This window comes from Pleuronectes platessa, chromosome 13, assembly GCF_947347685.1.
Source record: "Pleuronectes platessa chromosome 13, fPlePla1.1, whole genome shotgun sequence".
Lineage (NCBI taxonomy): Eukaryota > Metazoa > Chordata > Actinopteri > Pleuronectiformes > Pleuronectidae > Pleuronectes > Pleuronectes platessa.
Window position 1 is genome coordinate 19,477,691 of NC_070638.1, and position 13,033 is coordinate 19,490,723.

The following is a 13,033-nucleotide window of genomic DNA, read 5'->3' on the forward strand; positions in this document are numbered from 1 at the left end:
TGAGAGCTCATGGTCGAGTTCATTTGTAGGTGACAGTCTGTGTGGCCCTGGAGAACAGGGTGCTGCATGGGCTGCGCGCCGAACCCCGGCAGCCCACCTAGAACTGAAGCGGGGTGGTGCGTGAACGCTGCGGGATGCGCGGCGCGTAACTGGTGCTTCTCAAACATCTGTCCCATGAAGCCGCCAGCAGCACTCATCATACAGGACTGACTGACGGGCTCGTCTTTAATTTTGAGTCCAAGCGGCGGCGGGGATGTGGCCACATGCTGGTGCCCGGACGTCGTTTGGACGGTGGCGGGATTCAGAGCGCGCAGCTCGGTGTACTCCCGCACGTCCCGCGCCTTGCCCGGCGAGCTCTCGCCCGGGTAGCCCATCTCGGGCGTGAGGAGCTCGGCCATGAGGCTGCGCACCGGGCTGGAGCCCGAGAAGCTCGCGGTGCCGCAGTAGCTCTGTGAGGCCAGGTGAGGGGACGGGTGGTCGCTGCTGTCCGGCACGGAGCCGCAGCTCTCCGGAGACTCCGGCAGAGAGTACGCACAGTGCTGCTGCTGAGGCGGAGACACGCTGCTGGGGCTCAGCACGTCGGAGTGGATGGTGTTGGACAAAATGAACTCGAGGTCCAGGAACCTGCCCAGCTCGTCGTCGTCTTTGGGAGGCGGCGCGGGAGCCTGCACGATGCTGAACTCCACCTCAATCAGCGGCTGGCCCGCGCCACCTGTCGCGCTGCGTTGACGCGCACACTCCTCCCTGCACAGCTGCACGGGAACACAGAGGGGACATGGAGTGAGCCTCATGCGATCACAGCAATCTGAACCAAAGTTAACCTTAACACTGTTCACCAGAGAAAACTCACTGTTGGAAACTCAGGAGTGATTACTTACGTTGTCAAAATGTTTCCTCTCCATGGTTTGGACACTTGGAAAAGACGTCACGACGGGCATCGCAGCTTCAGCCGCAGCCATGCTGACCGCTCACAGGTGACAACAGGCGAGGACTCGGGACTGGAAGTGAGAACTGACGCGGTCCTTTATGTCCATAAAACGCGTCTGTGGTAACGTCGACAGCTGAGGAGCGTTCCAGGATTCAGGATGTAAGTATCAACAGTGGTGCCGGAGCCTCTTATAGCTCCAGTGTTCCAATACTGGGAGGTGTGGCCACAACTACAGCCTCCACAACACACGCACACGCACAGCTCCCACCCCCCCAACACACACACACACACACATACACACACACACACACACACACACACACACACACACACACACACACACACACACACACACACACACACACAAGGCTGACACATTAAATTACATTAGGTGCGTAAAGCAGCTATGGCACGAAACAAAAAAAGAAAGGATTTACGTAACAGAATTATTGAGTATATGACCATCATCCACATTTATGAACATCACTCTAGCCAATGGATATCAATTACGCGTCTTTTACGCACTAACTTTTGACGCGTGACTTTTCCCAATCTGCCCTTTAGCCAGAGCATTTAGCCATTTCCACCTCTTTATTTTACATCCACCAGTGAGATAAAGGTGTGTGCAGTGTGGAGGCATCCAAGTCTGCTCTCGTGAGACCAAACCTTTCCCCTGAGGCAGACACAGGGGGCGATACTGATCCTCGCCGGAGTGCAGGGCCGCAGGAGACTCGGGATTCCGAAAGTGCTGAGTTACAGTTCGAGCGTTCCATTGGTAATATTAACACTTTGGGGAAACGTATTGGGTCAAGCAGGTATCATTGGTTGCACTTGGTGCGTTCATTTAGCTGCGTAAAAGTGTCGCACAGTTTCACTCCAGCCTCCTTCTTTAACACACGCACGCGCATATTCACACCATTACTGTGTCCCGACTTGATCCCTGCGTGTTTAACGCAAACAGAAACGTGTGAAGAGGCGGCTCATCCCGAAGACCATCGAAACAACCTGTTAATCCGGGTGTCAACAAAGGACTACATGTTTCTCAATGAGCCCTCCCCCCCAAAAGCAGGCCTGTAATGTCCCCTGCAGTCATCACTATGGTAATGTGCAGGTGGAAGGGTCTCGATCGTGGAGAATGAAGGGAAAATTAATAATACATATATAGAGAGGTTAAAAATAATCTGACTTTCATCTGACATTTTCATCTATTGGTGAACAATCTTAAAAAAACAAACAGTTTCATCATCTAATTACCTCAAATGCGTCACTGCATCTCAGCATTTGGTGAAGATTGCTTGAGCTGATAGCATGTTTCAGATGTCTGCTGCCCGTGTTTCCGCCCCCTCAGACCCCCCAGCTATAATACTGACTAAATAAAATTACGGTTCTAATTTGAATCTTAACTGATGAGTCCAGGCAGCTCTACCCCTCCCATATAAATAAGTCTGACTTTGAAGCTGGAAAACGGTCTGTTCATGAGAGAGCTAGGCCCCTCTGGGGTTTAACTGATGTATACAGGACATAATGTAACAGCTTCAGGAACATACTGTTGAACATTTAGGGCACAAGAAACACAATGTTTGGTGTTGTAACAAAGACGGTTGATATATATCCCCTTTATTGTTTTACACATGCAGAGAAGGGGGGTTAATAAAATTGTATGACAAAAACTCGTTTCTTCCTTTACTTCTATCTTTCTGTCCTAGTTCTGATCAACAAAAAACGTTTTAACTTTATCCCACTTTAGCATAACACCAGTCCCTGGTCCCATATCTTATTAGATGAGATCAGATTAGATAAAGTGAATTTGATTTGATTTAAATCACCCAAACCGCCACTCAACCAAACACACTAATGCAAATATCTGGTTCTCTGCTCCTCTCTGCCTCTCTCTCTCTCTGTATGTCTGCAGGTGTTGTGAGAGGCAGCGTCCTGCAGCTCTCTCCCTTTATACTCCGTTATTTTTAACCCGCTGGGCTTACGCAAAACAAATTCCGCTCGTGTCCATGTGCCAAGTGGAAATGGACTCTGTTTCCTGAGGAAAAGTGGACGCTTGCTTCCTCTACTTTCACTCTGCAGTGACCTTTAGATGCAGCAACTGAGAATGCAGACACATTATACTTTCATCCATTGGTTGAAAATGTCTATATGGGACATTTTGTGTTTGTGGAATTGCGCTACTACAGCACCTTCGAGGAGCAGTAATAAGCTTGGGGTTTTACATTGAAATATCATTTTTAGAAGGCACTGAAACCATTGAGTGAGCTCCCCTGCAGAGAAAGCCGTCCTCTATCTTGTCTTGTTCCATCAAAGGCCTCATCAAAGTCAGGTCATGTAAAAAGCAACTGGTCCAGAAGAGAGCGACAGATCCAGATAAAGAGTCACCCCGGGCTCGGGTTTCTCCTTTTGTCACTCTCCTTTCTAAAAGGGAGGAAGTCTCCCAGCTCAAGTGTTTTCTAAACACAATTACTTAAGATTACACTCGAGCAGACAGACAGAGAAGCAAGGCACCTCACGATGGATACACTCAAATATTTCCCAAGTAAACACAGAGGAGCTGTTATCTCATCCAAGTGTTTGTATTTCTACTTTCAAAACTTCAGCTTCAGTTGTTGCCTTGTTGCAATATTTTGGCAGATAACTGAAACTTGGTCTTTTTGGTTTTACAGGACATTGTGTGTTTGCCCCTGTCTGTCTGATTGTCAGCAAGATGACACAAAAGCTACTGAACGGATTCTCACTGACAGAACCCAATACATGGTGAGTCAGATCTGAACAAAGAGGGCGTTCGAGGATATTTTTTTACACTTTCAACATCAAACAGTAGGCCGTTTTTTGATTTGATGTTGCTTGATTGAATTAAAAAATAAAATATGCAACAATTATTCACCTTTTAATTGTGTCATATCCGTGACTTTTCCCCTCTCTGCTATAACCTCCAGGGGTCAACAACTTTTGACGAAGGGAAAACCCACTCCAGCCATCTTAGCCAGTTGGCTGTATTTCTGTCCATTGTTTGAAGTGGTCACTCATAGTAGATCACATTTATTCACTGCCATTTGCTGTGTAATGTGAATAATACTTTAATACATTACCTCATCCATGAACATGATCTACTCCTGATTCGCGTCCGGTAGATTTTCCTCGGCTGTGGTGGTGAACACAGCTGCCATTACCCCATGCTGCTCCACAACAGCCTCAAACTCTTTTGCTATTGTTTTGATTGAAAGAATCATAGCTCCTGTAGTTACATATGATACGTTTCTATAATTCTGGTATTTAGTTTTATTTGGGAAGAGATGGTTTGTGTAACTTCACGTCTGACAATTATTTCTCATACTCAACCTGTTCGCTGTTTGCTTTGATGCTCAGGAAAGATTTAGGAGTTTTCACAGAAACCTAATTGACTGGAGGCTAAGTTTCTTTAATGTAAATGTGTGACGGCACGTTCAGACAACTGCCCTGTAAAGTCAATGTCTGTCTCATTTAGAGACACACACAATCCTGCATACGGTATATACATTTTTGGTGTTCTTGTCCAATCAGTGGCTGTGCTCCGAATAACCAGAAACAACCTAGAGCGCAGAGCGGATGGAGACACACACACACACACACACACACACACACACACACACACACACACACACACACACACACACACACACACACACACACACACACACACACACACACACATCCTAGTAGGAGCAATTATCCTCATCACCCACAAAGTGAGGGGAAACCCGACTGTTATCTTGGATAAATATGCCGCTGTGCATGGCATGAAAAAACAACAAAGTGATTAAAGAGGAAAAAAGAAAGTACGATGACGGCGCGGAGACGGACTGCTTACCTTCCAGAAAGATATCAAAGGGAGGTGGGGAGGAGAGGAAACCAGAACAAACGCAGACCGAGGAGAAGAATCATGGGAAAGAAGAACAGCCTCAACACGGTCCAATCAGTAACTCCGTTCTTCCTGAGGCCAGAGTTTGACGCCTGTTGGGTCAAACAGTCTGCCGGCGGGAGTGGAGGACTCTGAGCAGACGGGATTAGATTGCAGGATTTCAGTTATTACATCTCCAGCGGGTCAATTTCTTTTTGGATTTATTTGAAAAGTATTTACCTGATTATAAACAGAAGAAAAATAGATAAACTGACAGAGGTTTTATGTTAAGGATGGAATACAAACTGTTGAGATGAAGTCAACATGTCAGATCAAACATGATCTCATTATATTAAACAAAGGATTACCAGTCTGCTGTAGTGTTTAACTTCCAACCTAAATGGTCCTAAATGGTTTATCTTTTTCCAGTCTGCAAAGCTCATGGTGGTTAAATGGTTTAGTAGCATTCAGAACTAATGAGGCCATTAGCAGCTAGCTGTTAGGCTAATGAGATCAGGTTGGCACATACTTAGCAGAATGTCGGCTCATTAACGTTTATCATGTGTGTGTGTGTGATCAGGGTCGGAGGTAATTAGAAGCTGAATCAGTAATGACGACCCCCTGAGTAGAGTGGTTACATAGTGACAGAAATTCTTGAGTGTTTGTACATTATCAATACTATCACTCACTGCTTTATTTATTTTATAAATAAAAACATTTCAATTACACTTGAAACCCTTTATTAGGTCCACAAATATTATCATGATCAAAATGTTCGTATCGGCAGTTATCAATAATTATCACAATAAATGACACATTTCCTACAGAGTTTGTTTAAACATCACACTAAAATATGTGTATCGATATATATTGAACTTTTGTCATATTGCCATTGATGAAAATTTGACTGTGATAATTATTATTGCCCTTTACTTACATTTAGTACCTGTTTAGTCTGAGTGTCACTGTGGATTAAAGCAAGATTATCAGATTTTATTCACATTACGTTTTAACATTTAACTGGTAAGTGAACTCCTTGTTCAAAATGAAATCAGCTCAAATGAACCTGTACCTCCTGTGCATTGTTCCTAGACAGTCTCCACAATAATGACCAACTCTCATTGCTCTCAAGAGGAAATGGGTTTCAAGAGACTTGCCTGCTCTTGTTTATGCTCTCTAGCACTGCTGTCAGATGTTGTCCTGGGCAGCTCAAGGTCTTGGTTCATTTGCTTTATTCCCGATGTTTTCAAACAAAAACAGGGCCAGCAGTCTTTGCAAACCTCTCACGCTCTTAAAGTCTGGAACAATGTGGATGCCGGGCGCATAGCAGACTTGGTGCGTTTTCAAATTAAATTGTAGATATTTGGATGTAGTCTACAAGTTCAAGTTTGATTCTTCAAAAAGTCAAATGTGGTCTGGGATTGTGAACAGGGCCTGTTTAGCTTCCATCACAAAATACAAGTTAACAATAATCCAGCTGTCATCCTTGTCAGAAATCAAAAGTTAACCTTCCCATTAAGCAGTTTAATTTTTTTTTTTAGATGTACTGCAAAACATGAACATGGTAATTCAGAATGGATTATACAAAGCAGTTGTTTGAAGACTGCCGCGAGAGTAGTTCTGTTTAGGTGCTTTGAGACATGCACTGAACAGAAGATGTGTGAACGCACGTGAGTGAGAGCCTCTCGAGTATCTGCAGACTTTCTGTCCCCTGGCAAGTCCGAGGAAACTCCAGAGGAGCCCAAGTGAGAACACAGCAGGAGTTTCTTTGCAGGATTCACAACGAGCTGGTGGGGTGGAGGTCCTGATGAGGATTCTAGCATTCAAAAGAATTCAAATGAAAAAACAAAATAAAGAAAACTAATATCTCAGGGTGAAAAAGTGGGACAATCCAGGTAGAAGACACTGAAAAAGATTCTTATTGCAATATGTTCTCTTTGGTTTTTGTTTGTTCAAGTTCGATCAAATTAAGCATTTTGTAAAATGCCTGTTTTTAGCATTGAGCTTATTGAAGCGAAATCACAGCTCATTTATAATCCTACTTGATGAAAAATAGGCTCAGGGATTGTGAATGAATTATGCACTTTTAGAACAGGACAATAAATACATAGTTAACTTCATAGTGTGCTGGACTGATGATTAGATGATCTGAGTCTTTCTACCTGATCCAAGTCCACTTTATTCAAGTGTATGGGGAAGAACCCGTCTCCCTTCGGTCTCAGTTTCACCTCTTGCAGCACCGACTGAGAGTCTGCCCGTTTCTGGCCACCAGCTCACTCTTCACCTGAAGGGCCATTACCTGTTCCACCTGTTGGGAAGTCTTTTGTCTGTGTGAGTGTGTTTCCCATGGCGGTGTGCTCATGTCACAAGCAGATACGCTTTTTATCGCACATTTTAATGATAAGTTGGAAGAATATCTGGGCAATTGCTCCTTGGAAAGAAATCACCGGTATTTTGGTGTTAATTTAAAATCAAGAAATGTTTAAGAAACCAAAGCATAGTGATGAAAACAGAAACACAGAAAAAGAAATGTGTCGCAAATTAAGATATCAAGGCACAGGTGTGAAAGTACCATGCTCAAAATCTGGGAAATATTTGAAAATGATAATGATAGATAGATAGATAGATAGATAAACAGATAGATAGATACACAGATGGATAGATAGATAGATAGATAGATAGATAGATAAACAGATAGATAAACAGATAGATAGATACACAGATGGATAGATAGATAGATAGATAGATAGATACACAATGTTAAAGTCAAAAATTAAATAGCTTGTTTTTTCCACTTTAGCCCATGTGAGTGACTGGTTCCTCCCACTTGTGGTTAGGCCTCAGTCAAACAGGTTCACATGCAGATAGATTAGCTTTTTAGCTTTAATATACAAACAACGGTGTCAAATAGCAACAGCTAGATCTAATTAGCATTAGATCAAGGGGTCACACAGAGCATACGGCAGGTGAAACTATTTATTTTTATTATCTTCAGAACCTGTCTCAAACAGGTCTTTCGGGAACATCAGCTTCTCACAGACTGACATGTATGTGGGTTATTTGCTTATACTTTACAATCAAATATGAGCCAATAAAATACTTTTCGAAAATAGGATTTTTTTTTTAGTTAAACATGTTTTCCTCACATTTGTCAAATATCTGTCCCTTAAATGTTGGACTGGGATTTGATTACTGCTAACTTTTTGTTTTCTTAGAAAGTAGCCCCCCAATAAAATTTCTGGATTATATCTGAATGAACCCATGTGAGAAGTGTGTGAAAGATTTCTCTGTATCTTTTTGGTAATTACTGCAAAATTTTGACCATAAAGTATTTAAAGTCAAAAGTAAGCAGACCGGATTACACTCTATTCTATTCTATTCCAATCACAGGATCATACTCAGAGACTCAGTGACCTGACACCGCTGCTGGTCGACTTAGTGCCGTAAATAGCCAGCTTATATAATTTCAAGTGGGCTTCTGTTTAAAGAAACTGCCTTACAATAGGCGTGTCATTAAAGAGGTAATGGGAGAAAGACTGTGTGCTATAACAGGGAGATGGTTTAGGGTTGCTGTTGCACCATGTTGTCCATATTTTCTGTTCAGGAGCAATCCTCGGGCTCTGAGGCAATATGCGATAGCTCCACATCCATCTTGTCTGCTCCACTTAGCTCATCTTTCACTGACTGAGCTGTGTTACTGAGAGAGAGACACACAACAAAGGGACAAAATCACACCTATTGTCAGGCTTTTGTAACAGGCAGAAGGAAAACATATACTGCTTGACATTTGAGGTTATTATTTCACACAGAACGGTTTGGATTTCTGCGTGTGTGAATACCACTTTACACGTGAACTTCTTGCTGCAGGACCACTCGGGCACCACGTTTCACCCATAGACCAAAATACGAGAAATGTCCCAAAGGGGTTGAAGTGTCCCAGTGAGACCAAACATCTCAGCACATGTTGAGCTAGGAAGTGATTCACCACGGGAACAAAAGTCTGGGAACCATTTCAATGGCAGGACCGTGAGTTTAAATTGCAATAATTCAACCTGTTCCAACTTTAAGAAAGTCGCAAGCGTAACAATCAAGACAAATTCAAATACCTGTGATTGATGCCTGATGACGTAGTGTTTTATGAATTGCCTCGTCTCTTTGCCTTCTGTCATGGGCTATAGACAAGTTAAAGAAAGCAGCAGCACAGCGTGGGTGAGTGAGAGGCCAAGGGGTGATGTATTGTGCATAACACGCTGTGTATTCGGTGTCAATAAGACGTAGAGGGTTAGGAGTTCATTTCCAAACAAGGCCACCCAAGCAGATCATAAATCTGTTAGGGGTTTGTCACTGAAATATGCAGGACCCCTCGCAGGTGATGGCTGCACGCCTTTGTACAGTTTTGACAAAATAAGATCAATTCTGTTCTTAATTTGAGCAGCTAATGGTGCTCTAGGGATGGTGTTGTCAGTTTGCATACTGATGTAACATCAGAGCACATCCTGACAGAGTTGCTAGCATGGCTGTAGGCTCTTTAATTGCTTTGAGACACGCACTGATCTCCGCAGCTCCTCCATATTCTCTCCAGAGGAGGTGCATTTGTTGTACGGATTTTATCTAGGTGGCCCCCTAGTATAAAGGTCGTAGAAATCCAGGAGAGGTCGATGTGTGAACACAGCTGGGGATCCCCCGCAGGATTCATCACAAGTGAGTGGGAGGGAGGATGAAGCTTCTGAGACGTCACAGACGCAAAAATTTAAATTTTTTAAAGAAAACAAATATCTCCAAATGAAAAAGCAATAAGAGCTGTCCCCAGTGTCTGTTTGTTCTCTAGAACATCACGTGATGTCTGCAGCGGAGTTAATACGTCACTTCCTGCCTCTGTCTGCTGCACCCGGCTGCTCCACTTCTCGTCTGAATAATGTGGAGGATTTGTTGCTATTATCAACGTGCCTGTGCAGAAAACCAGCCGCTGTGTTGTGCATGTGTGAAAGGCAAATTCTAAACCCCCCAGCAATTTTTTTGGGATTTTACCCAAAGTTCAAGTCTGCAAATGGATTTAGAGTATTTAGTTTACATTGAAAATATTACTAATTTAATGCCAAGATTCTGCCCTGGCGGACACATACTCTGGGCTTCTTAAATATGCAAGAAATCCAAAAATGAATTTGTGCATTGGATGTAGTTTGGATGTTTATGAATATGGAAAAGAAAACAATACAATGTACATTTACACAAAGAAATAGATTTTCTTTAACCACATTCTATTATTTGACTCTGGCAACATCATCATTTAAATATGAGGGTTTTGCATTGTAAGCTTCCTGGAAGATTTATGTTTTACCAGTTACCAGCGTATTTCCCAGGAAACATATCATGTCAAACATACAGTTCATAATGTGTTGTTAAAAGTTACACATTGCTTAAATCCAAGCTTAGCCATTTCTGGCAACTAAAAGAAAAAGAACAGATGTATGACAGCTCCAATGCGATTTTTCTTCAAGTCTGATTTGATTCCAGTATTTTTTATATGTGGACAGGATGAAAAACAGAGAGATCGTTCACTGGAAAGGAGACGTGAGGTCTCCAGGGTCAACAACTTGGTTTGTTGATATGCGTATCTTTCTCTTTCCAGGTGCCTGAACTGGACTGTGACTCCGCCTGCGATGACTCAAGTTAAATTCTTCCTTTCACTGAAACGAAAGAGCCTGCATATAAATGGTCAATTTAAGTTGTAAATGAAACTGATACAGGGGATTGCTTTTGTGTTTCTCCAGTATGTGGGTGATAATGTATGATGAGTTGGTTTTGTAAACTTTGTGCATGGAATCTAACATTAAATATAGGTATTATGGTCAATGTAGGGGACAAGCATTCAGATAATCCAATGCTGATTGCGAGCTTCATTCTCAAGTTGGTGTTTAACTTACTGAATCTTACGTGATAAAGACGACAGCGAGATACAGTCCAAACAGAGAGTTTGATGAGTGTCACTCACGTCAGGCTGGGGCTTTGCATTGCAATTATATTGTAACTTTGGAAACGACAACCAGCAAAAGAAGGTAGTGGGTGATCTTTTCCCACAAACAGGGACTTAAAAACATAAATAAACCTAGGAAAAACTGTGATGATTTTATTTTCCAAAAAGAAGAAGAGGAAGAAGACACAGTGGATGACAGTAATACACCTTGACGTTGGTTTCCACCGGCCAATAAACCAAACAAAGAAGAAGAAGAACCAGCTATCAACATCAAATATACAGCTATGTATTGACTCAATAGTCCAAAGCAAATAATTTTTTGCACCAGCATACCCAGGATGTTAAAAACCTTATGGATGTTTTAATGGGACACTAACGCAGGTGGAATTTCTGCCGGTGGCATCAATGGGTGGTGTCCCAGTGTGTATGTGTATGCCAGAGAAATACCTTTTTTAGAATTACAAACACAAAATAGCAGAGAAGTTGTTAACGTATTATATGACAAAGTGATTATCAGACGGAAATCGCACATATCCCAAATCCCTTCTTCACTAATACGGGCAAACCACGAGTAGCCCATGCGTCGGCCTGTGAGAACCATAGCACGTCCGGTTGCTCCCCATAGCTTGTTTCAATAGTTTCATTCTAATCCGAAGTTTATATTTCTATTCTTACATCATTTAATTTCCAAAATGCACTTTGATCAAAGTTGACTGGGTGCGTCAGTGAGTAATGTGGGTGGGCCGATGCCGCCTGTAGCACATTACTGGCTTCATGCCTGTGGCAAAATCTACGTCTTCTCATCTGAAAGTACAGCATCAACATTGGAATGTCAAAATAAATAGACTCAATGCTAACACTACATTTCTTTTGACTTCCAGGGATTAAGTGCCTGTGAAGAGGGTGAAAACCTTTCTATGGCAATACTGTCATATCTGTCACTAAAGCTTATTGTTTTCACTGAAGAGCCTCGGGAATAATTTCCCAGTGGTTGCATGTCTGGTTTGGTGAGATTTAGTTAAATGTTAAGCTGAGCTGATGGAAATTCTCAAGGAGGCCACGTCAAACTGCAACTTCAATGTTTTGGTTTCTTTTTTGTTTGGAGAGACTGAGGTTGTCTCTCTCCCCCGCCCCCCCCCCCCCCCCCCGTATCAGCTAAACTAAGTGTTTAAAGCTTTATTAGATGGAAATGAGACTAGCATCATCCTGTAATCTTACCATAAGCAAAAAAAAAAAAAAAGATGAAAACACTAAAACCAAACCACAACTCTCAAGCTGTAACAGGCATTGTAATGAATCATTAAAATCAAAGGAGGCCAAGAGCTTTTTTATTTGTTATCACCTGATCAGAATAATCTGATAAGCTCTACCTTCTGATCCTGTTTATTCAAGATAACTACACTTCGTATCAGCCGGCACTACAATTATACACCATGTTCTGCTCTGAGGCTTACAACCTGCGACCGTGCATCCTGCTGAACATGTGTGTGTTGATGGACGCAGCATACGGAGTGACTGCAGGATGAGAAGCAGGACATTGTAAACACTTTATCATAATATTTATTAAACACAAGGTTTTAACAGCTCAGAGGAAAGAAGACAGGTAGCTAAATCAGAAACGTTTACAAATCAGTACATAAATCTAACCAACATGGCAGTGAAAGCAGAAAACAAACTTTTCCCTGTCTGTCTCTTCTCCTACCAGGCAGCTGAGAGCCCTGAGAGCTAGAAGACAGACGTGAGAGCAAATAATTACCTTTCCCAGGTAGCGGCACTGATTGTTGGGGGCTGCGGGATGAGTGAAGAGGGCACCGTGTGTGTTTGTGGGTCTGAACACAGCATGTCCTTTTGACCTTGCAGTGCTGCAGACACACACAGAGAGACGGTTTTGTGTCCCCAGACAAGAGGTCTGCTTTCACCTGAGCCGGCTCAGCCAATTACATCCTCCAAACCCCCCGAGCAGAGACAAAGGAGAGTCAGAGCAGGATGAGTGACTGGGACCAGGCTGGGAGCCCCCCTTCATGAGTGGAGGAGGGGTGAGGAGTCTGTTTGGGAATGGAGGCAGACGGATATTACTGAGTTCAGACTCTCAAAGTTAGCAAATTTGGCAAAGAAATAATGAACGTGCATTGGAACTTAAATCAATACTTCAACCAGTACCAAGCTGCAAAGTGATAAAATACATGCGCGTGCTGACATAGTTGTTGTTCATGATGCGCTCCAGAGCAGCTGGTTTGAGGCAAGGGAC

The 13,033-nt window shown here is 42.8% G+C and overlaps 1 protein-coding gene and 1 long non-coding RNA gene across 2 annotated transcripts in view; one reads left to right on the forward strand and one right to left on the reverse strand.

The window, feature by feature from the left end:
* The window catches only part of klf17 (Kruppel-like factor 17), a 2,609-nt gene extending 1,450 nt beyond the window's left edge, over positions 1-1,159 (reverse strand). The window contains exons 1-2 of the mRNA XM_053437137.1: positions 879-1,159; positions 1-752 (exon numbers count right to left, since the gene is read on the reverse strand). The exon at positions 1-752 is cut by the window's left edge and continues 347 nt beyond it. Coding sequence (XP_053293112.1) covers positions 1-752; positions 879-959 — 833 coding nt within the window. The 5' untranslated portion in view covers positions 960-1,159. The remainder of the gene's footprint in view (positions 753-878) is intronic.
* LOC128454010 (uncharacterized) lies at positions 753-11,257 on the forward strand. The gene is made up of 3 exons (XR_008341584.1): positions 753-1,087; positions 3,598-3,688; positions 10,441-11,257. It is a non-coding gene; the product is annotated as an uncharacterized LOC128454010 (long non-coding RNA).
* The last annotated feature ends 1,776 nt before the right edge of the window (positions 11,258-13,033 follow it).